Raw genomic sequence first — 26,160 nt, forward strand, 5'->3', positions numbered from 1 at the left:
TGGCAGAGGTATGTGCTCCACTGAGTGCCATTCCACTTTGTGCTGTTTTGCTAAGTTATCACTCTATGAGTGATTTTTCATTTGTTACTTTCGAAATCTAAAGATTTCGTAAGTATATTGATGACTTCCCTCCTCTGTTTATGTGTGTGTGTGTGTGTGTGTGTGTGTGTTTGTGTGTTTGTTTGTAGGCACAATAACTCGAGAACAGAAGAAGCTACCAATGTCAAATTACACCACGTGATTCAGGAGGGCGATGGCTAGCGCTGATTAGACTTTGGTCAAAATCGGTCAAAGGCCAAGGTCACAGTGAGGTCAAACATTCGATTTTTGATGGTTTGGTACAGAATCATCGCAGAAACTTCTGGTTTGCATCGCAACCTTCTCTAGAGACAGCTTTTATTAGACAAGGTCAGAGGTCAAGTTGACGATTTCATAAGTACCAGTCTATGACTGCTTGTTACTTACGAAATCTAAAAATTTTGTAAGGACTGTATATTGATGACTTCCGTCCTCTGTTTGTGTGTTTGTGTGTTTGTTTGTAGGCATGATAACTCGAGAACGGAAGAAGCTACCAATGTCAAATTACACCACATGATTCAGGAGGGTGATGGCTAGTGCTGATTAGATTTTGGTCAAAGGTCAAGGTCACAGTGAGGTCATACATTCGATTTTTGATGGTTTTGTACAGAATCATCGTAGAAACTTCTGGTTTGCGTCGCTACCTTCTCCAGAGACAGCTTTTATTCGACAAAGTCAGAGGTCAAGTTGACGATTTCGTAAGTACCAGTCTATGACTGCTTGTTTGTTTGTTTGTAGGCACGATAACTTGAGAACGGAAGAAGCTACCAATGTCAAATTAAACCACGTGATTCAGGACGGTGATGGTTAGTGCTGATTAGATTTTGGTCAAAATCGATCGAAGGTCAAGGTCACATTGAGGTCAAACATCCAAAAAATGATAACTCGAGAACGGAAGAAGCTACCAATGTCACATTAGAGCACGTGATTCATGAGGGTGGTGGCTCGCGCTGAATCGAGTTTGGTCAAAATCGGTCAAAGGTCAAGGTCACAGTGAGGACAAACATCCAAAACATTCAATTTTTGATGATTTGGTACAGAATCATCATAGAAACTTCTGGTTTGCATCGCTATCTTCTCTAGAGAAAGCTTTTATTAGACAAGGTCAGAGGTCAAGTTGACGATTTCGTAAGTACCAGTATATGACTGCTTGTTTGTGTGTTTGTTTGTTTGTAGGCACCATAACTCAAGAACGGAAGAAGCTACCAATGTCAAATTATACCACGTGATTCAGGAGGGTGATGGCTCGCGCTGATTAGATTTTGGTCAAAATCGGTCAAAGGTCAAGGTCACAGTGAGGTCAAACATAATTCCGTAAATTAATGTGGAGAAATGGAGTATTTTTGCTTCGCTCGACGTTACAAGTTCGTTTTAACTTGGATTTTAATTTTGTCTTCGGTTTCTGCGATCGCTTTGGATGCTTTAAACTCGGTTGTCGAAATTCTGGTAAAAATTGGATGTTTTGGAGACGTTTTAAGATTGTATAAAAAATATTTCACTCGACGCGTCATGGGTCGTCCCATGATGCTGTGCGCTCGAGCAAACGTGTCGTTGACCCACGTAAAGGTTTTCCGTGTGCGCGCTGACGGTGTTTTCGATAAAGATTGTGTTTAAAATCATTTTTTATCCCAATAAAGGTTATCGTTGCATACCTGACTTGCTGAGCCTGTCGGAATATGTAAAGATTGTTGGTGGATGGCCAAATATTACGGTTTTGTGACTTTGATAAAATAATATTGAATAATTGCGTGGAGAAATGGAGATTTTTGCTTTGGTCAAAGTTATGATTTTTGATTGTTTGGTACAGAATCATTGTAGAAACTTCTGGTTTGCGTCGCTACCTTCTCTAGAGACAGCTTTTATTAGACAAGATCAGAGGTCAAGTTGACGATTTTGTAAGTACCAGTCTATGACTGCCTGTTTGTCTCTTTGTCCGCACAGAACTTTTGTGGTTTTCTCTGCAACTGCTGGTTGGATTGAGACAAAATTTTCACTATCTGTGTGACTACTCATGTAGAATGTTTTAATGATAATTATGACATCATAGGTCACGTGGTGTGGCAGCTATGTTGGAAAAACGGAATAACTTTGGACCTATGTGTCTCTGAAACTGCATCAAGGAAAAAATTGTAACGGCACTCGGCAAGTACTCCTCATGGGGAATAAGTGTGATTTTTTAAATGATGTCATTGGTGCCTTCATTATGATGTCATAATTGCATATGTAGAATGCTACATCTGCGAAGTAGAAATTTTTGAGGGTCATCTTGGGATAAAATGGTCCACAGAAAAAAAAAATTGACCAATGTCATCTGTCACGTGATTCGGCAACCATATTGTTTTTTTTTTTTTTTTTTTTTTTTTTTTTTGTATACCTTGGTCGAGGCTCGTATGAGAGCTAACACACAACTCACAGCAAGGAGGCATGAGACAAGAGGGGCGGGAGTGGAAGGGACAAATCATTGGGGAACAGACACAGGTGAACTGTGGAAGGGAGAGGGATGGGGATGGGACGGGGAACATGGCGAGGAGAAGATGGACATTACAGGGACTTTCAGGAAGGAAAGCAGGAGAATTGAAGGAAGTGGGCTTGGGTGGATTATCGGGGTAGAAAAGATCGAGGATTTGGATGGGGGAAGATAAGAGGTGGTGGTGAACAGCTGTTTTGAAAGCCTGGAGGGAAGAATGGGAAAGAATAGAGTGAGGAAGTTTATTCCAAAGGCGGGAAAAAGAGGAATGAAAGAGTGAAGATGAGCAGTGATTCGTGATTTTGGTAGTTTTACCAGAAGGGGGTTGTTGGCGGACCTTGAGCGCCCTGTGGAAATGTGGTTGGGACAAATCGCAGAGAGAGCAGGGGGGCAAGGCTGGAGAGGAGTCGGTAGAAGACAGAAAGACCACCGACCAACCTGCAGTGATTGAGTGAGAGGCCCAAAGACTCAGCTTCATTGCGGGAGATGCCAATGATCTTAAAAGCCCTGGTTTCGACAGCGTGAAGTCGAGAAAGGTGGGAGGCAGGAGCACCAGCCCAGAGGGGAGAGCAGTACTCCATCAGGCTACGGACAAAAGCTTTGTAAGTGGTCAGGAGCTCAAGAGGGCCGAGGAAGGACTTTGCATGACGGAGGATTCCCAGTCGGCGACTGGCTTTTGAGGCAAGGTTGGAAATGTGACTTTCCCAGGAAAGGTCATGGCAGATAGTGAGACCCAGAAGCTTGAAAGAAAAGACTTCTTCCAGAGGATTGTTGAGAAAGTGGATGGGGGTTTTGTAAACGGTCCTTTCGAAGAGACATAGTGAGAGTGTGAGATTTGTGTGGATTGAAAGACATGTTCCACGTGTTGGACCAGTTTGTGATTTTATCCAGATCTGCAGTGAGCGAAGAAGCTGCTGCTTGCCGGTCTGAGGGATGACAGATGGTGCGGCAGAGGGTGGAGTCATCGGCAAAGAGAAATAGAGGATTTTCCAGAGAGTCCGAGAGATCATTGATGAAAACCAGAAAAAGAACAGGGCCCAGAACGCTACCTTGAGGAACTACAGCCTGCACAGGAAGAGGGGATGAAAGAACTCCATTTAGGGCCACACGTTGACTGCGACAGGAGAGGAAGTCTGCGAGCCATGAGTGGAGATGGCCTTGAATACCATGGGAAGAGAGTTTGGTGAGTAGGGCAGGGTGCCAGACTGTGTCAAAAGCACGTGATATGTCCAGGGATACGGCTCGGATTTCCTGTCTGGCATTGAGGACCTCCATCCATTGATGGGAGAGCAGAAGCAGCATATCTAGGGTAGAGTGACCTGGTCTGAAACCAAATTGATGATTGGAAATCAAGCCATTGGAGAAGAGGAAGGATTTCATGTCTGAAGCGATGATGGATTCCATAACCTTGCTGATGATTGGGAGAAGGCTGATTGGTCTATAGTTACAGGGATCTGTTTTTGCACCTTTTATGCAGGGCAGTGATGTTAGCAGATTTCCAAGCAGATGGCAGATGACCTTGGGAAAATGAGAGGGTGAATAGAACAGAGAGAGGGTGCGCAAGAGCAGAAGAGCAGGCTTTGAGGACACGTGGGCTGATGCCGTCTGGACCGGTTGCAGAATCTGACTCGAGGTTTGAAAGCAAGCTCTCCACCTTGTCAGGAGAAAAGGATACAGAGTCCAGGGACAGTTGGGTGCGACTGGGTAAAGTGGGTAGAGATAGTGATGGGTTTAGGACACAAGATTTAGCTGCAAACACCGAGTTTAGACATTCAGCTTTATCACGTGTGGAATCAGCAGTGCGGCCATTTGAGGTAAGGGAGGGGATGGAGGGGGAACATACACCAGAAACAGATTTGATTAAACGCCACCAGGATTTTGAGGAGGGAGAGAGGTTTGAGAGTTCAGACTTGAGATGAGAAAGATGTTGTTTTCTGGCTCTCCTGAGGGTAGATACACACTTGTTCCGAGCTTTGTGGAAAGAACTGAGATTGCCCTCAGTTGGGTTTGCTTTCCATGAGGCAAAGGCAAGTTGTTTCAGGACAACTGCCTCGCCACAAGCTTCAGTAAACCAAGGGCGGGAGGAAGGGTAAGACAACTGAACACGAGAGGGGATAAATCTGTGCATGAGGGAGAGCAAGTTTCTTTGAAAGAATTCCCAGGATGAGTTGATGTTTGAGAAAGTAGTGATAGGAGACCAGTCTGTAAGTTTGATGGCTGCTCGGAGACCCTGCCAGTCGGCTTGAGTGAAATGCCAGACTCGACGGCGGTGAGGTGGTTCTCTGATAACAGCCAGAGAGATGTCCACTTTAACAAGGACGTGGTCAGAAGAACCAATTGGAGCGAAGGAAGAGCAGCAGATATTGTCAGGGAAATTTGTCAAAATCAGATCCAGAAGAGATGGAGTACCATTGGTTGAGATCCGGGTCGGGAAGTTGACCGATTGAGTCAGTCCCAATGAGTCGCAGAAAGCTTTTGCTGATGTCCCATGGCAGGTGAGAGAGGTACCCACACCTAGCCAACTGGCGTGATGACAATTGAAGTCGCCACATAAGAGGAAGAGAGAGTTTGGATGAGAAGATAGAAGATGGTCCATGTTTTCGGAGAGTGAGGTGTAGATGGAGTCATCACTGTTCGGTGGACGGCACAGTACACATATAAACATGAGGTGAGAGTGGAGGGGAAGCCGAAGCCAGAGGTATTCCTGGGGGTGTGGGGGAGTGAGAGCAGTGCAGGGAGAGTGAGGAATAGAGTCTTTGATGAAGAGAGCAACACCTCCACCAGGACGAGACTCAGGTCTGTCATACCGTAAGAGGGAGTAACCAGGGAGAGATACTTGGGAGTCAGACACGTCTTGGGAGAGGAAAGTTTCTGTTAGGCAGATAATGTCTGGTTTGTCAGTGGCAACCTGTATGGAAAGATCTGAAAGGTTTGAGCGAAGGCCCCGGATATTTGAGGTCCACACTTTTAATGAAGAGGTAGGGGAGGAGGCTTTGGGTGCAGGAGGTGGAGGGGCGGGGGAGGGTAGGACGAGGGAAGAGGGGGGGAGGTAAGGAGGGTTGCTGAAGGAGTGTGGGGTATTGCAGAATAGCGAGGGGAGGGGGCCGAATGAGGAGGAGAAAAGGCTCTGTGGTGCTGAGAGAGAGGGGGGACAAGAGACAAGGAAGATGGCAGTTGAGGATTTGAGGAGGTGGAGTGCCTTCATTATGTGTGGCAGCTATGTTGGAAAAACGGAATAACTTTGGACCTATGTGTCTCTGAAACTGCATCAAGGAAAAAATTGTAACGGCACTCGGCAAGTACTCCTCATGGGGAATAAGTGTGATTTTTTAAATGATGTCATTGGTGCCTTCATTATGATGTCATAATTGCATATGTAGAATGCTACATCTGCGAAGTAGAAATTTTTGAGGGTCATCTTGGGATAAAATGGTCCACAGAAAAAAAAAATTGACCAATGTCATCTGTCACGTGATTCGGCAACCATATTGTTTTGATATTCAAAAAAAAAAACCTTCCAAAATCTTCTTCTCTGAGGTGGCTGAACAGATCAAGGTGAAACCTTACACATATCACCACCTATCCATGAGGTAAAAAAGTTCACACATATTCTGTCATATTGGATTTACCCTAAAACCTATAAAAAATCTTCTCCAGAAAGGCTGGACAGTTTGAGGGGAAACTTCAAACAAATGTTTCCCAAGCCTTGGATGTACAAGTTTGTTAAGGAATAATTGATAGGTCACATGGTTTGGCAGCCATATTGGATTGAAGAAAAATATTATATAATGCCTTCTCTGGAAATGCTTCATCAATTGATATGAAACTTCATAATTATGATCTAGTCGCGATGGGGAATAAATGTTTTAAATTTCAACTTGATCGGACACATGGTCTGGCAGCCAGAATTATTTAATTTTTTGATCTGGGTTCTTTTTGATTTTTTTTTTTTTGAATGAGGCTCACTTTGCTCTGCCTGGATGGGTTTGAGGGTCGTGGAGTCACACCTGAAATGCAAATCCTATCCAGGTTCCGCCTGATGACTTGATCTTTGCTTGTTTTGGTTCCTTCTGATTACTCCAATGCAGGACTGTCCCCATTTGGTGTTGCATTTGATTTTAATTGAATTTATTTTAATCCTATTCTAAATTCAATTGAATAATAATTTTTTTAAACGTCATGGGTCAGGGGCAGGTTTCCAATCGAAGCAGGGTTGCATCAAAGCAGGATGTTTTGTTACCCAGTCATCACTGCCAGCAGTTATAAAGTGGCAGTTGTAATTATGTCTCTTATTAATTATGTAACACACCAGTACACAAACACCACACAAGATACACTACACAAATCGACACAAACACCACACAAAACAAGTCCTGGTGAGGGTCTGCAATCTCTGATCGCTCTTTTTCTTGTTCGAGATTATTTTGCTGACCTAGCTTGATAGTAAAGATGCCACACAGGTTCCACACACAAGTCATACAAATGTGACTTGGAGCTGCAGTATTACAGAGCTGGTAGATTGTGTATGGTGAATATGGCCCAGAATAATAATGTACACCGTTTCCAACAATAATATGTAAAATGTCAACCCAGGTAAACTTATTAAGCTTTATAAAGTGCCTATCTATCTTTTCGGGCAGGTTTCTAGTCTAACACATTCCCTAAAGTGGTTGTAAACCATTGCTCAGGTACAAAACAAGTAATATTCTCAGAGGATCAGATTATTCGGCCAACTCAAAACTGTAACCAGCTTAGCAAGTGGTTTTAACATAAATCAACTGTATTTTATCATGTGAAGCTTCATAAAAAGTCCACGTTTTCTTAACTCCAGGTGTTCTATATCTGTACAACTTTATTCACAAATTGATTCCTATTGTATGTATATATATATATATATATATATATATATATATATATATATATATATATATATATATATATATATATATATATATATATATATATATATATATATATATATATATATATATATATATATCCATCCACATACAACATCCTCCCCAGAATACCTTATATATTAACTGTCTTGCTTACCAGCTCCATCACCATGATAAACATGAGTGGGCTGAGAGAACTTCCCTGATTCAAACCAATGTTTACACTGAACTCCTGCGACATCTCAGGACCAACGAAAATTCTTCCCTTCATTCCCTTGTACATCCCTTCCACCAATCTAACTTCTGCTTCCGGCACTCCCATCCCTCTCAGTGTCGCCATCACCATCTCTCTCAGGACGGTGTCATCGGCCTTTTCCAGATCCACAAATCCCAATGCAATTTGCCTTTGCACCTCCAGCCTCTTCTCCAGCCCTCTCAGCATGAACATCCCATCCGTTGTTCTCCTACCCTTTCTAAACTCCTGCTCTTCGCCGATCTCCATCTCCCCACCCTTCCTTATCCTCCCGTCCTCTCCAGTACCTTCATGACATGACTTAGGAGTGTAATTCCTCTGTACTTCCCCATATCTTGAACAGTACCCTTCCTCTTTGATATGGGCACAATTAGCCATGTCCTCCAACCCTCCAGAATCAAACTATTTCTCATATGTACATTCAACAGCCTCTTCATGCAACTGATTCGGACTTCCCCCACAGCAACTAGCATCTCTCTACACACCTCATCAATGCCAGCTGCTCTTTTCTTCTTCATCCTCTTTAATGCTGTCCGCACCTCCTCCTCTGTGATCTACACTAACTCCACTTTCTCCTCTACATAACACGGAAGCTCCAGCTCACTGTTGCTTCCTCCCCGGTTCAACAGTCCTCACTATCATTCTTGTCACGAGCCAATTTGTAGATAATCTTCTTCCCACCATCCTCTTCCAACTTGTTGTACACCTCCTTTTCCAAACTATCCCTCACCTTATCCACTGCTCTCCTTGCTGCTTTCTTCTTTTGCTCATACAACGGACTCATTCATTTATATTTATAACAAAACAATGCTAATAAAATATTGTTTCAAAAAATCTGTTTTTAATGTTTCCTCATAAAATATGGTGCAATACATACATATATATATATATATATATATATATATATATATATATATATATATTTTTTTTTTTATTGTGTGTGTGTGTAGTCAGGAAAAGTTTTCTTCCTACCAATAAAATGAAAAGTAAAAAATGTTGTTTCTTGCACATTTTGAACGGTTCTCGTATCTTGTGACTTGTCTTTAGTGTGACATATACCAGAGTCTAACATAGAAATTTCTAAGTATGTGCAGTGGAGTCATTGAAGCTCTTCACAATGGCAAAGGGCAGTCAAAAGTACTTTCAGATTGAGTCTCACACTTGTCATTCATTCTCTCAGCTCTCCATGATCAACAATTGACAACCCCATTGTGTCTGACAGTGCTGCTCCCTTGAACTCTATGAAGTTTATTTGTGGAATAAAAGCCATAAAGTCATTCAGGAACACAATGTGGAATACTCGAGGGTAATGAAAAGAGGAAGTTGTGGAACTGTGTGTGTCAGGGGTTGACTTATTTGGGGTATTTGAAGGGTTTGGGGAATCCTGAATAAGTGTGAAGCTTGAGGATATGGGAATTTAGAAGACTGATTGCATTTATAATCTACTTGACGTAAAGCATTTAAAAAAGGTGGAGGAGTGAGCAAAGTGACAGTGTGGCAATGGTCAGTGTGACAACTGTCAACTTTAAACACAGTCCATGGTGTTCAAACAAAACAAGTGCTTCATTAATCTTTAAAACCAATGAGACTTCAACTAAAGAGGCCATGGCCTGTTTCTTGTCTGCCTGTCTGTTTGTCTTCATCGGTGTCAAACTGTTTTGCCTGTATATGTCTCTTTATGGCAGCAGTCCTTATCATGCATGGTTTCAGATCTAATCTGACTTCTTGTTGGAGTTTCACTATGAAGAAATTCTCATGGGATGGTAATGATGATCATGGACCAGGAAATGCTGTTGTGAAGCAAAGTGATCAACAGGAAGCATGATTTACTGCATTCCAGGCTTAAGGAAGAGTTGGGACTTGTCCAGGAAATATCAAATTTGTGTGGTGTACTATCACAAAAGCCTTCTCTTCAGGTGGGGGATAACATAGGATATTTGACATTTATGTTGCAGACAAGATAGTCAGCTTAAAATCGAAAGAACTTCATCGTCTTCTGCTGGCGTTAGACCAGGCAGCAATTATTACCTCCACCACCGAAGGTGAAGGAGGTTATGTTTTCACCGCTTTCTGTCTGTCTGTTTGTGTGCAGGATATCTCAAAAAGTTGTTGACAGATTTGGATGAAATTTTGTAGACAGGTTGGGTGTGTGACAAGGACGAACTGATTAGATTTTGGTGAAGATCCGGATCCCACTACTGTAATTTTTAAAGTGATTCTTCACCATTGAGAGATGGTGCCAAAAATCATATATAGCATGATATCTCCAAAATTTGTAGACATATTTGGATGAAACTTGGTGGACACTTTGGGTGTGTGACATCTAAGAAATTATTCAATTTTGTTGAAGATCCGAATCCGGATCAGAATACGAGAATTATTTAATTATTGAAGTAATTCTTTACCATTGAGAGATAGGGCTAAAAATTATATAGTACTGTTTAGCATGATATTTCAAAATTGTGTTGGTCTCGATCTGTTCTTGTGGATCAGGAATTACGTGGCAGAGGTCCACTGCCTACATTACGTCCACCGAGTGCCCTTCTCGTAATTATATCTGATTTTGCCAGGGATTTAGCCCAGAAACACAGATTTCAGAGATAAGCATGCTACCAGTTACCTACCCTGATACCTGAGTGAAAACGCTTATATTCCTGAACATTTCCAAAGCTCAACGTAGGCCCTGTTTTCATGTTGTTAACGCTCTTTGTCTCCACATCTCTAACTCTCTAGATTTCAGGTTTATACGTCCACAGTTCTCAAATGCACCAGACCCTGAACTCATTATTTTCTGCCTTTTTTGTGTCGAAAGCTGCCCTTTTGATGTCCACGATAAGCAGCGTTTGCTAAGCACAGATGTCTGTTCATGTTTTAAAAGTAAGTTAGATAATACATGGTTTATATAAATGTGGCTTGAACATCAAGGGAACAAATATCAAGCTTGAAAATTTACAAAAGGTATGGCAGGGACTAGGGATCACAGGTATAAATGAAAAGCATGCCCCTGGTGAATACATCATCACATAGACTAGTGGCTTGTCAGCATGTAGTTGTGGAATGGCTAAAGTTAAAAAAATAACGTCAGAGAAAGCGAAGAAACGGAGGTATGCTAGAACACATGTAATAAATAAGAGCACAGAAAGAAGTGATTGGAAAGATAGAGACGACAAATAATTGGGAAGTTGGATCGGAAATGGATAGATTATGAATGCGATTCCATAGGGCTATGCTAGGGACCTACAGCAGCGATTTAAGATAGAAGAGACATTGAAAGGAACAGTGGTTTTGTAATGGATAAAAAGGTTGGATATTAAGGTGAATTCAGAACCTCGGGGTTGAGATCTCGCGATGAATTTTCGCATCCAATTCGCGTTTCGTAATTCTATCCCTATTCATTTAGTTGTTTTCTCAGCTTTAATACTTTTTCTTTTTTTTTTATAACCATGACCCAATTCTCACTGCAAGCTAATCCCGATGTAGGGTTGAACAGAAGGCTCGTGCTGTTCTGAATCACATACTTCGGGGAAAATTTATCAAAATTAAATCTCACAATAACACATTGTGAAAGATTTGAATTAAAATTCTGTTCATATTTCATCCTATCTGCTTTATGACAAACTGAATTGCTATTTTTTTTTTTAATGGTGAAGCTTATTGGTATAGCAACACGTATGCCGCTTCCATTTGCGTTATTGTGTGCAACACCATTCCTTTGGGCTTATGCTGGAGTTAAAATAGTCGCTTTTAACACTTGGCTATAATAACTTTTTGCCGGTCACTGTTATTTCATTGATAATTATCCCATCAATGAGCTAAAGTACCTTTTTCTAATTTTCTAATCAATAGCACCAAGTCTTGGCTGATTAACTCCATCAGGAGTTAAACGTGCTGTGTTTGGAAATTGCACAAATTCTCTTTCAAGTGATGGCGACCTTGTGTGAAAGAAATTACATTTCCTTTGTCTTCAAGCTGGAGAGCAGGTGTTTTCACAACAAATGTCTTCTGCTATTGCTACTTAACAATAGACATGGCATGGTGTGTAAATGTCACTTCTTGGTGTTTTATAACCGTGCTTTAAGAAACATTCGGAACCAGAGCTCTGTTCGAGTGATAATTAATGCCGTGATTTAATTTTGATGAAAAGTCAGAAAGCCCAGATTGGGTTACGAGACAAAGCAATCAGGATCCAGGGCTGAATGTGCCTTCTGCACACAACATGGTTGAGGTAGTTTTGCATATAAATTCTTAGCAGCAGTTTTGAATAGAGGTCCATCTTTCGGCGGTATTTATTTTAAGCAAGTCTGGTGGTGATGCATATGTCACATGCTGGAAACATCTGTTTGATACCAAATGGAAATTGCAGTGCTTTAACAATTGCTATGGATTTCTCCTCTACACTGTATTTTTCTCTCCTTCATGGCACCACTCTATCTGCACTACCCTTTCTTTGACCAAATGTCCTTCAGAGTAATTGTCATCATTGATGTGAGCCTTGGATGATGCAGGAAGTGCTCAGGTTGTTCCAAAGCGAAATCTCGTGGGGTCCACTTGATGTAGCTAGGCTGGGGGAGGGTGGGACATGGGGGTGCATTCTCATGACAAATACAATTGTTTTCTTTACTTCTTATGTCTCAGTGTGAAATATTTAGATAATGTTGAAAAATTATAATGATAATAATAATAATTGTCCCATTGGCTTCTTATCATTGTGTAGGTTCCGTCCTGGAGGCACACTCGTCTTGCATCCTAACCTGGGAGACAAGATAGACATCATTTGTCCGAGGGCAAAGACCGGCAACCATGTGGACACCTCTGAGAGTAGAGACGATGCTCAAGCATCGGGTCAATTTCCAGCCAAAACACCTGTTCCTGAGTTCTATCGTCTGTACTTGGTGTCGAAGCAACAAGCGGAGGATTGCGAAACGATTCATGAGAATCGTTTCTTGCTCAACTGCCATCAGCCACACACGGACGTTAAGTACACCATCAAGTTTCAGGAGTTCAGCCCAAATTTCTATGGGCTTGAGTTCAGCCACGGTCACAACTACTTCATCATCTGTGAGTCAAACTAACACTATAATTTAGGGGTGGTGATATTGTTTAGCCTCCTGTTGAGAATTAATTTGATGCTAAGTGACCACCCAGGCAACGATATGATGTGACAATGAGAATGACACTTTATGTGATAATTAGTTCATACTTATCATGTGGAATATTTTGTGTGCCTCCATTCATGGGCCACATGTGGATAGGTTTTGTGCAGGCAAGATTGACCATCTTAGATTGCAAGGGCCCTTTGAATGTAACTGTTTTTGACCAATGACTCATTGACCCATGAAGTCCCCTTGTGGTCCATGAAAATGTCATACTTTTCTCTCTATTATTCTCGCACTAGCACCATAATGAGGTGCTCATCAGTCGACATGCCATGTGCTCAGTTCATTACTGAAGCTTTACTAAGTAAAGGTATATGATCTGGTTTCCCATTGAAAGGTTACCATACATGGAATCTCCTGGGACCACTGCGGTAGTTACAACCAGAAAAATGTGTCCTAATAATGTGAAGAGTTCAACCCATCGAGTCAGTGGGCACCTGCCCAATGACACAATCATTGTGAAAGACACTGCAAAACACACGAATTAATTAGAAACGTCCACAAGCAAAGGCAAGCCTGTGGTTCAGATGGCTTAACATCCCCTGCGAAAGATGCTGTACCTCTTAAAGCATTGTCTCCTTCTCCCAGTGCACTAGTTACAATTCTTAGTCTGATTTAAATTGCAACATGAATTGAATTCAGAACAGGCAAGTCATAGGCATGCATGCCTCCAACTGAACCGAGATCATTGTTGTCGTACAGAATAAAGAAGAAAAAGTAACTTAAAATGAAGGTTGTCAAGTGGGTGTGGAGAGCCGGTGTAAGACAAGTCTGTGGGTGGACAATGGCATGGCTGGTTTTGGAGTCGAGAATAATCTTGGCACTGAATAGTTGACGTTCTGGTGGTGTGCTTTACAGCATGGAACAAATACATTACTGTTTTAATATCCCTGAAACATAAACAGTCTCTATACTTTCACCGTCCTTCGGCATGTGCTTAGCTGGATGTCTCCTCCACTTGGGCTTCCCAGGCATCCCGTGGCGTTGTTTGCAGCGGGAATATTTGTGTATCTTTCCATCAGCTAAAATGCCCACAGGCTATGCCTTAGCTTTTTGACCAACCCACCTTGTTACGACGACCCTTTAATCTGAAATAATTCTGAGCTCATGTTGCCTCACTAATTAACCTATTTTAGAATGATAATAAAGTTTCGAACTTGTTAGAATTATTATTTTGCTTATTTATGACAAATACAGATCTGCACTGTTAAAAGCAGCTCAAGCTTTAATACACAGGCATGTCATGTTGCTCAAACCTACAAGATCCTGACTCCAAGTCCAAATAAAACCCTAAGCTCTAATCCGCATTCACGGGTGTAAACGTCAATATATTTGAGCCACAATACAACTTTTTGAGGCCTGTGGCACTGCTATCTCTGTCTTAGCTCTTAACTCAAGATCCAAAATCCAAAGCCCAGTGACATTTCTCAACTGCACGTTTGCAGTTCCCATCCTGTTCTCTGCAGTCGAGACAAATAACCGTTTTCAACGGAATCTATGAACATGCCGGACAGGCTGTTAATCGCTTGTGCATGCCGATAGTGGCTGTTCGAAACTGCTTAATGTAGGAAATTGATTCTATGGCCACCCGTCGGCTCGGCAGCCTGCAGGATGAGCAGCCTGGCGTGTTTTGCCATGGTGGCTCGTTTAAAGGCTGCTCGTCACGCCAGGACACTGAGTATGCCATTCGTAATGGAAAACTAATCTACCTCATCTGCAACGCAAGTAGTTTTAGTTGAAGTGGATTTCAACCATTGTTGTACAGGTGTGCTCACATATATCGATAGCTGTGTTTACTGTTTGTCAAGACTTTGTGTGATTATATCATTAAGTGTCTGTGTTTAAACACCCATGCTCTCTCTATTAATGCTTATTATTCACACTTTATACAGTATATACATTGCTGCCTCAACAACATGGAAAGTTATTGGTTTATTTTGGTTGAAAGTGGTAATTTCTAAAATAATTTGTTTCTTTAACAAAAAAAGCATCAATAATGCTGTGTTCTTAACATCTAGCTTTCAAAAAAATAGGATCGTATTTTTGTTTGTGAAATGTGAAACTTTCAGCAGGGATGTGAATATGTAGCCTGTAAAGCCCGTCGCAAACTAGCTGATGCAATGCGACAGTTTTGTATGTGGAAGTCTTTGATAATCATGTAATGTGTGGCGGTTGACAACCATCGTCAACAAGGTTTTCAGGCGTGTCGGCAATCATCGTAAAAATTGAACATGTTCATGTTCAACTTTTACAACGAGTTGTTGGCAACAGTCAGGCATCGTCGTGCAATTTATGTCAGTCTATGACGATCGCCAATGCGGCGCAACGTATCGACCAATTAAACTTCAGCTTTCCATGACTTCCGGTCGTAGCATTCATTGGACTGACATGCTCATTTAAGGAGTGTTGGATGCATCTTGTGGAAGTGAGCATGAGAGTGCTCATCTTCCGCAGCAAGTTCCACGAGCAAGTTCTTGAATGCTCACGGAGTGGGGTCTTCTCTCCACCCAGTGCTTTACCCACAACTGCTTCTTTGTCCTGGTATGCTGTCGGTGACGTACCAGCATGAGTGCCAAAGCAGCATTGCTCAGAACTTTCACCCTTCTCATCATCTTCCTGCATTTCTTATTAATCGCCATTTTGTTTTTCGACAATAGTGTCATGTGCAGCAGTCTACAACAAAACGAGATTGTGCAAGATTCTATGCCGATGGTCCTTTTGCATCGTGTTGGCGAATGACCATCCATCTTTCATCCAGGCTTTCAATGACATCTTGGATGCTGCTATCTTGTCTGTACCTGTTTGTGGTTAGGATGTTGAGGTCATGGAGATATTCACTTACCTTGGCAGTGATATTCATGTCTCTGCTGGCTGTGACCCAGGGGTCAATGGACGTCTGGGTCAGGCTTGGGGAGTCATGGATTCACTGGATCATGGGTTTTGGCGCTGTCGTACCTGTGCAGGAGGATAAAAGTCCAAGTCTTCAGGTCCTTGATGCTTCCAGCCTTGCTCTATGGATGTGAGACTTGGACTCTGACCAGGGATCTGAGACCGAGACCTAATTCCTTTGGTACCAGGTCTCTTCAGAGAATTCTTGGCTATCACTGGTCAGACTTCGTGTCCAACGAGCGGTGCTGAGAGAGACTCAAATGAGATGTGTTACTTACATAGGCTGTGCGCGTCAGATGTGGCTGTATGAACATGTGGCTCGTTTTCCTGACGTTGATCCTGCTCACCAGATTCTCTCAGCGAGGGAGCCTCAGGAGTGGAGGAGGCCAATGGGCCACCCACATTATTCGTGGTTGCAGGGGGTTGATCGGCATCTCAAGGAGATGGGGATGGGCCAGGCATCTGCCTGGGGGATGGCCAGACGGAGGCCCCTGGAGTAGCAGCGGAATGTGGAAGCAGTGACATGTTGCTCCGATGCATGCTCCATACCTGACCTGACCTGACTCGACCTGGCAAACATCGGCGAGTGTGCAGCAGGCTTAAGGAGTATGACGAGTTGGCATGACACTTTGTTTCTGACTCCACAAGGGCGGAAGCTTTGTTGTCAAGACTTTTCCTTCTTTGGTTTCTCTGGAAGTCTCTGCTCCTTTCTATATGCAACGTTTAACTTTATAATTTTCTTGCAAATCTCCTGACTTCATCATTTCTTTATCCTGCCATCCGTTTCATTTTTGTTTGACTTTCCTCCTGCTGGTCCTTCTTTTTAGCTTATCTCGAACTGGAATTTCAACCAAGGTATTTTCATCATGCACCGTGCATCCATCCGTCTGTCTGTCCATCTGTCCGTCTCCTATTTCGACTTCTCCGGTCAAACTGCTGGGCCAATCCAGCTGAAATTTGGCAGCAAGGTTTTGCTCCTGACTGCTAATGGGGAATGCAAAGCTTGTTGTGGTTACATCACTTTAAGTAGGTCAAAATGACAGACAGTGAATTCCTTCAAAAATCTTCTTCTCCAGACCCACCAGTTATAATGCTGCCAAATTTGGTTTACAACATTAGACAGGGTCCTGATGTTAAATTGCGGAGGTCATGCCAATCACGTGACCAGAAATGTGTCAAAATGGAGGCTGCGTAAATTCCGTCAAAAATCTTCTCCAGACCCACCAGTCAGAATGCTACCAAATGTGGGTTACAACATTAGGCCAGGGCCCAGGTAAGCTACAGGTCCAGTGTCCTATTTTTTTCCTATGTCTGCCTAAAACAAACTTTTCAACTATTCTTCCATGCTCATGGATGAGATATTATTCTTAGAGTGAACTGTGCAGTGTGAATATTGATGCCCAGTCAGCCAAATCTATCCATCAATCCATTGGGACCATACTCTGTGGAGAGCATTCGTGCTGCCTAAGCAGTCGACTTGGCTATTGGGTGCAATCATGGGCAGGCCACGACTCCAACACAGGATACCAGCATGCTGGCGCGCATTTTGCTGACCTCAGAAGGATGACAGGCATAGTCAACCCCACCTGGTATTAATTCAACAGCCAGGTGGCATTTGAACTCAGGATCCTTGGATCCCAAGCCCACCACCCGAACCATTAGGCCAACACCAGGTGCAGTAAACCAAGTGCATGAGTAAAACTAATTTATTGGCCTGCCAGAGATACCCTCAGTCAACTTTTACCTCCACTACTGAAGGTGGTTGGAGGTTATGTTTTCACCTCTGTCTGTCTGTTTGTTTGGCTGCCGGTCTGTCTGTGAACAGCATATCTTAAAAGTTGAAGACAGATTCAGACGAAATTTGTTGGACAGGTTATGTGTGTGATGAGGACTAAATGATAAGATTTTGGTGAAGATCAGAATCCGGATCTGGATCCTTAAATTTTTAAAGTGATTCTTCACCATTGACAAATGGGGCCAAGAACGATATAGAGCACGATATCTCAAAAAGGTGTGGATAGATTATGACAAAACATGGTGGACAAGTTAGTTAGATGACAAGAACAAGCCAATTCGATTTTGGTTCAGGTCAGCAGATCCGGCCTATTAGTGGGATACAAAACGTAAACTCGCGGAGGTATGCGCTCCTCTGAGTGCCGTTCTAGTTTTATTTGTATTATCTAAATTTTGTTTGGGAAATGTTCAACCTGTCAGTTTTGCTGCTCCAGACTTGGATTATCATTTGGGTTGTATGTCACACCTTGTTTGAGTCAAAAGAATAATCATTGGCAAATCGTGAGATAACTTTCTGACATTTTGCTTGGAAAACTCAGGTTGGCGGGAGAGTTAGAGAAACTGTCAGAGCTGGTGCCTGTGAGAGCTGAAGAAGCTCAAGAACTTGCTGAGTTCAAGCATATAATGCTTTGTTCACAGCACGAACTGTTCGAGTGCTGCAACAGCTTAAGCACTGTTATCTCTCACCGAAATTCCTCCTTTTGCAAAGAAATCCCACCTTCAACTAGGCAAGTGAAGTGTTACTGCAGGACAATTTCCCATCTTATTCCAATTGGTGGAACAGTGCATTGGTATAATAACATTTCATTCCAAGTGCTCTGTCATGAGTCCTGAGTCTCCTGTAAAGCTGAGGAATACAAAATTGCACACCCAGCAATGACTGAGTTTTGGCACTCTTTTGAGATTTAATAATCACTGGCATTTTGGAAATTCATTGAAGAATAGAAATATGAAAGCTAAACTGCTGTCAAGTTCAACAAACGAAAAGGTGTTTGTTCACATTTCAATGCAACTATTATGCAAGGAAGACATGCATCCTTCTGTGAAGCAATGCCAGGATAAATTGTGAAAGCTGAAACTGACGCGCAAGTAAATGAAAGACAAAAGAGGAGGAAATTCTGGATTGCATCAAAAAATGTGGCACCAAAATAAACTCGACATTGTCCTTTGTAGCAAGCCTGCTCACAGACGGTTACGGGCAATCACGTCTTCTGTGGCCAGTCATCAGTCAGCTCTGCTTACAACTCAGAACACTTCCAAACAGTTAAGCACCTTGGAATGGACACTTTGCATTGCAAATAAGGCATAAGAAAATGGAGAGCCAGCCTTGGTGACATGAGTCTTAGAAACACTGAAAAACTAGGAGGAGAGAAAATTCTAGAACATTATGGATTGAAGATACATAGCGGCATTAGAGGAGGAGATGCCAAACAAACGTACTGAGAAATGTGGAATAAATGGGAACTTAAGTCAGGCTTTTAGAGGTGCTATTGATCCCAGAGAAGCTGTTAGTCCTGATGGAACTGGGGAAATTGAGAAGCTTTGTGGAGGATAAGAATTCTGGAATTGCTGCGAGACATCATGTAAGGAATCGGACTTCAGAGACCTGTGGGACCTTTATAAGCAAAGGAACATGTGGAAACTTGAGAAGCTGTTGGACAACGAGGAAATGTGAGGCCTCAGCGAAGTAGCAGTGAGACTTTGGGCACCTGAGCGAACCGGAGGAACTAAAACAGTTTTGGCTCCTAAGCTGGGGAATTACACCATAAAATGTTTCTTTCTTCGGTCAATTTTTAGTTAATAATTCTTTTTTCCAAGGCCCTGAAACACATGGCAATTACTGATAGGCGTGAGCCATGAAACAGAACTGTCACCTTCTAGACCTTCTCTTGTAACTTATTAGGTGAAGACAATATTAACCAGATAAGCTTTTCCATGAACCTTGTGCAATTTCTCTTCTCTTGTCTATACTCCATTCAAAAACCTTCCCATCCCTACTTGTTTTATGACTGCCCCTCTCGTATAACTTTCAACTAATAATCACTTATGATGCCACCTCACTGAAACTGCCACTTTTCTTTCTCATTTTCCCCCTTTTCCTTATAGTCCTGCACACATGCTCTTTCCTTCACTGATTGTCAAACTCAAGTGTAAATAAAAATAGATTAAATAATAAAACTAATGAGCATAATCATTTCATGAACGATTTAACACGAGTCAGCGAATAAAATGTGAGGGTTCATCAAAATAATCTGATTCTAACCAATGATAATAAAAATAAAACAGAAAAATGCTTTCAAAGCCGAAGTGAGAATATAAACAACTAATTACTACTACTACTACTACTACTACTACTACTACTACTACTACTACTACTACTACTACTACTACTACTACTACTACTACTTCTACTACTACTTATTTAATGGCCACAATTAATCTCACCTTCTTGTGGATTGGCCTTTGGGAAATTTGGCCCAAGCAATTTTATGAACTGGCTGCCTTGGCCTGACATTTGACTGAAGCTAATGTGGGCAGGAAATTGAAATCCAGAGTGCTGGGGATACCTTGCCTACTCTTCTCGAACGACACCATGGGTTATTACATGTCCACCAGCTAATGCTGGCAAAACTCCCAGGACTCCCAGGTTTTGTTTTTTTTTTTCTATACAGTCAAGGCTCGTGGAAAAGCTGGAAACCAGAAGAGATCAGGACACAACATAACAAAAGGAAGAGCAGAAAGCGAATGGGGGGAATGCCAATAATAGGGCCGAGGGAGAAAATAGATGGAGATGGACAAACAAGGGACATGGGTAATGGTGAAGGGTAGGGGATAATGCAAGGGATGGACAAGATGGATACAGAAGCAAAATATGGGAGAGGGAGGGGGGGTAGTTTAATGGGTGTAAATAAAGATCATGTTTTGGATGGGGGCTGATCATGAAATGATGGTGAACAGCTTTCTTGAAGACCTGGATGGAAAAATGACATTGAAGAGAATGTAGAAGTTGTTTCCACTGGTGGTAACAAAAAAAAGGAGGAACAAATGAGCAGTGGTTCTGGATTTTGGGGTTTCACCAGCATGAGGTTACTGGTAGACCACATGCACCCTGCAGATACCTGGGGGGGAGGGGACAAAGCATGAAGAGGTCAGAGTTGGCAAGACCACAAAGGAGGCGGAAGAAGACAGAGACCACTGACCTGTCGGCAATGGCAAAGTGATAGACCAATAGACTCGGCTTCATTACAGGAGATTTCAATGATCTTGAAGGCCTCGGTTTCCACACCATCAAGCTGAGCAAGGTGCGAAGCAGGGGAGGGAAAAATTGGCCTTTGTATGCACGATAATAAATAGTCAGTAATCCCAGAGGGGAGAGCAATACTCCATCAAGCTGTGGATGAAAGCCTTGTAGGTGGATAGGAGTTCATGTGTGCCAAGAAAGGACATTGCACGACAGAGGATGTCCATACTCTCTTTGGAGGCCAACTTTGAAATGTAGTTTGCCCAAGAAAGGTCTTGGCTGAGAGTGAGATCCAAGAGTTTGAGTGACTGAACTTCTTTGAGAGGGTTGTTGAGAAAGTAGATGAGAGGGGTTTCAGTATGGCCCTTTTAGAGATAGAGATAGAGATAGATATTTCTCAGGGTTGAAAGACATATTCCAAGTGTTTGACCAGTTTGGGATTTTGTCAAGGTCTGAAGAGAGGGAAGAGGCTGCTGCCTGTTTATCTGAATGATGAGGAATGGCACGGCAGAGGGTGACGTCATCAGCAAAGAGATAAAGAAGATTTTCCAGAGAGTCAGAGAAATCATTGATGAAGATTAAGAAAAAGAATACGGCCTGGAACACTGCCCTTGGGTACTTCAGCTTTGACAAGAAGAGAAGAAAGGGTTTTGTTGAGAGCTACACATTAGCTACGAGAGTAGAGGAAGTCAGTAATCCAAAAGTGCAGTTGGCCTTGGATGCCATTAGCAGAGCTTGACGTCCATCCAAGAGATATTGTACTTTGTGATGCAACACCCTGCCTGTGAATTACCAATCTGACAGTTTATAATCAGGTCAGGAATCAAACCCACATGAGACAGTTCAAAACTTTGCAGGACTAAACAAGCAATGACATAATGCAGATTTTACTGTCATAGTAGTAGTAATAATAATAATAATAATAATAATAATAATAACAATGTTACAGTTGCAAGGTCTTCAATGATGTCCTTGCCACCCAGAATGTATTGGATGAAAAGGTATTCACACCTGCCAGGTTAATTTGGCATCTCTTAATGCAATGGCCAAGGCAGAATCGCAGACAGGAACAACCAAGTGAAGGTCGTTGAAGTTCCACGCTTGAGGAACATTATTGCGGACCCAATCTGCCTGTCTAATGGGTTAATCAAGCAATTATCTAAGCACTGTGGAGCCTGCTCCTATTGACCACACAAGCTTTCATCAAAACAAGGGTTTATTAACACAGCAAACAGGGAGAGGGAAGAAAGCATGGCTGCACAGCGGCGATCACAAGCAGATAATAAATAATGATGATGTGCTCGGAAACCACGATGGCTTAGCAAATACGCCTTACTTTTTCATTTTCAGAAGGGGGTGAGTGGGCTTCATGGGATTCAGAAGGGGACTGACGAGACAAACAACTCATCTGCACAGCACTGCTTGTGCATTCAGTGTGGATCCATCATCAGCCCGTTTGGCCATTGGGGTCCTGTCCAGGCATGCAATGGATCAGTGCAGGTCACAGTTTGCAGCAGCAACCTCTCTCCTCTCTCCAGAAGACCAGCGGCAGCACATGCAGCAGTATTAGTCCATGGGCCAGACCAGATATGGGGACCATCTCTGGTGGCAAAGGCTCACTATGTTTTTTTGATACTTTAGGACCGACAGATGAGGAATTGAGGTGATAGCAGTGTGAAATTGGCAGCTTTCTGGTAGTTTTCACCTCTCAAACATCACCCTACCGCTATATTTTGAAGACCAAAATTTGGGGGTAGGGGGAAACTAATATGACTGTAGTTTCACTCTGGATGGGTCAATCTTAACAATATACCACTCATAATCTCTGTCTATGTACCCTCTATCTAAATCAAGAAGGTTTATGCAAATTATTTCATTATGTAGGTCATCAGAGGTCAAAAGGTCACCAATTTTAGGGGTTGCCCAAAATTGACCATAGGGCAAGTCATGTTGCTAGAATAAAGTAACAAATCACCCAATGGTGCTTTAAACACTTGGAATGCATATTTTAGAGGTCTGCAGATGATTTTAAGGGGACATTATTGAGTTGCTTTTGCAAAATTTTATTTCAGAGCAATTGATTTTGAACCATTTATTGTAAATATCTAAAATACCTAAAATCCAGGGTTTCGTGAATACCTAAAATGTGAATACCTTTGCAGGCACACACACACGGAAGTTCTTTTAAAGCTTTAACTGTTCTAAAAGACTTTGCCAGTGATGTATCTCATGAGACACTAGATGATGCCATGTCTAATGCTTCATGCATTCGCATTATTCACCTTTTCCAACAGTACCGCGCCTTCCTCAAGAATGACAATGGCAGCCTATCAGCATTTTGGATATCTTTTCTAGATATGGTTGAGGTTATGCTTGGTTTGTTGCGGGCAACAAGAGAAGGGGATTGGCTTTTGCACCTGGCCTCAATCAGACACATGATCCCATGGTGTTTCGCGTATGACCGTTTAAACTATGCCAGATATTTGACATTCTACGATGCGCAAATGTTGTCGTTAGATATTCATCATCCTGAAATGTATGAATACTTCATGAGCGGAGCATTTTCTGTTCAAATAGGAGCTGATAATCCGTTTGGCAAAATACTAGTGGACCGAACAATTGAAGAAACAATAAATAAGGATACCCACACGTCAGGTGGCACAAGAGGCTTTAGCTTAAACCCAGGTGCAATTCGTCGTTGTTACGTAAATGCCAAATGAAACAGCATGTTTCTTCATCGCCTAAGAGCAATGCTAGGAACTCGTTCCTCCACTTCGAGCCATCCGGATTTGCAGAAAAAGAGAATTGAAAAAGATCAGTCAGCCGTCCAATCACTCACTGATCTTATTCAGATTTCTTTAATAAATCCCTACAGATCAGAAGAGGACTCTCTTGTGAACATTTCTACTGGTGCATTGGCCCCAGCAGATGTTGAGAAGGATCTTTTCACTGCTCAAAGCATTGGCGAAAAGGCATACCAGAAGTTCAAGACTGATCGTCTTGAAAAGGAGGCACCGGATGCTGTAGATTTCTATGCAACTATTAAGAAGCAAAAGCTAAAGACATTTGCAAATGTTTGTACAAAAAAAGTGCAATGCAAAGGGAAAGAGGTCATCCGACGAGCAAATTGCAATCTTTTTGCCAGAATGATTGTTATCGCACAAGGTCATGAGCCGGACATGCAGGAGGTTCTGTCTCATCCACTAGGCCCATTACCATGGGCGTTGGCAAATCAAGATGGGTCGCTAAGGAAGACTGAAAAAGCAGCACTAATGAAGAAAATTGGGGAAAGCGTACCTCCTGTAGAAACCCTCCCACAGAACTCAGCATGAATTATCGATGGCATGAGCACTGTGCAGAAGTTAAATGTGAAAAATAGCACATTTGCTGAGGTTTCAACGTCTGTCCTGAAAGTTGTTTTGAGGGAAGGTGTGATGAGTCAACGAATAGATGTTGTATTTTATGTGTGTAAGGAAAGCTCCATCAAGAACGCAGAAAGGCTCAAAAGGGGAGCAGGCAGCGGCATCAAATTCAGCAGCATTGCGCCAGGACACAAAATAAAAAAATGGAGGAACTTCTTATCAGGAGCTGACAATAAGACAAAACTTATTGAGTTTCTGGTTGCAGATTGGAAAACTGAAAACAAGAGTAGCCTGATTAAAGACAAAGTTATTTTAGTGACATGTGGCATAAGATGTGACAAGATATTGATCGGTGGTAGTTGTGAAATGGGTGAACTTGAGTCCTCTCAAGAAGAGGCAGACATACGGTTAATACTTCATGCGAAGCATGCCGCTGACACTGGATATCAAACTGTAATTGTTATTTCTGAGGACACAGATGTATTTGTGCTACTACTTTCCTTTGCAAAGGACATTCCAGCTACTTTGTATCAAAAGAGGGGAACAAAGACACGTACTCAATTTGTGGACATTTCTCGACTCAGGATATCCCTTGAAGATGAACTATATGGTGCAATTCTCAGCTATCATGCTTACACTGGATGTGACACTGTAAGTTCTTTCGTTGGACGAGGCAAAACAGGACCACCGGACAAAATGTGATCAAACAGTGAATTCCAATGTGCCTTCTTCAACATTGGAAGTGCATGGGAGATATCCGATCAAATGTTTGATACTTTGCAACATTTCACATGTCTCATGTATGCATCATCCACAAAAACTGTACAGGTAAATCAACTCCGATACGAGGTGTTCTTTGCCAAAAGAGGGGAAATAGAGTCAAACCTTCTTCCACCTTGTAAAGATAGTCTTATAAAGCTAACAAACCAGGCAGGAATTTGGAAGCGAAGCCTGGAGACAAAATCAGTAATTCCTGATCCTGAGGGAAATGGATGGGTAGAAGATGATAGCAGTTCAATTGCCATCGACTGGATGACCGGAACTCTGGCACCTGAAGCTGTGTTGAAAGTGATGGCCTGCCAGTTCAAACGCGTTGGCAAAAAGGGAGAGTGTGGCTGCATAGACAATGGGTTGAAATGTACGTCGATGTGTAAATTACAAACGCGAAAACCAGCGAAATGAGGAGGATGAACTAGAGATGACAGTTGATATTGAATCAGATTGCGATGATGATGATGATGATGATGATGATGATGATGATGATGATGATGAAGATTGAGAACTCAAAATACTGAGGATACTTTCCAAGCCCTCAACATTACCTAAAGACATCTAAAATATAGTTTCTGGAAGTTGATATTACTTTTTGTTCATTTTTACTACTTTGTTTTAGCAGAATAAGTTGTGCTAAAGATGATTTTGGCAGCCTCTAAGATTTGTGACCTTTTGACCTCTGGTGACCTACATATGGACATAATTTGCATAATCTAGTGTGATTATGATAGAGAGTACATCGACGTACAATTTGAGTTGTAGATTATCAAATTTTCCCTATCCACTCCAAAGCTACAGTCATTATGGTTTCCCCAACCCCCGAAACCCTGGATTTTAGGCATTTACAAGAAACGGTTCAAAATCAATTGTTCTGAAATAAAATTTTGCAAAAGCAACTCAATAATGTCCCCTTAGAATCATCTGAAGACCTCTAAAATATGCATTCCAAGTGTTTAAATCACCATTGGGTGATTTGTTACTTTATTCTGGCAACATGACTTGCCCTATGGTCAATTTTGGGCAAGCCCTAAAATTGGTGTCCTTTTGACCTCTGGTGACCTACATAATGAAATATTTTGCATAAACCTTCTTGATTCAGGTAGAGGGTACATAGACAGACATTATGAGTGGTATATTGTTAAGATTGACCCATCCAGAGTGAAACTACAGTCATTTTAGTTTCCCCTACCCCCAAATTTTGGTCTTCAAAATATAGCAGTAGGGTGATGTTTGAGAGGTGAAACCTAT

The 26,160-nt window shown here is 42.1% G+C and overlaps 1 protein-coding gene across 3 annotated transcripts in view; it reads left to right on the forward strand.

The window, feature by feature from the left end:
* The window catches only part of LOC147008505 (ephrin-B2-like), an 86,695-nt gene that overhangs the window by 41,555 nt on the left and 18,980 nt on the right, over positions 1 to 26,160 (forward strand). For all 3 annotated transcript variants that reach the window (XM_085864441.1, XM_085864438.1, XM_085864439.1), the window contains one exon: positions 12,411 to 12,754. In XM_085864441.1, the coding sequence (XP_085720567.1) occupies positions 12,411 to 12,754 (344 nt within the window). The remainder of the gene's footprint in view (positions 1 to 12,410; positions 12,755 to 26,160) is intronic.

This window comes from Eptatretus burgeri, chromosome 18, assembly GCF_056783735.1.
Source record: "Eptatretus burgeri isolate ZD-2024b chromosome 18, Ebu_testis_v1, whole genome shotgun sequence".
Taxonomy (NCBI): domain Eukaryota; kingdom Metazoa; phylum Chordata; class Myxini; order Myxiniformes; family Myxinidae; genus Eptatretus; species Eptatretus burgeri.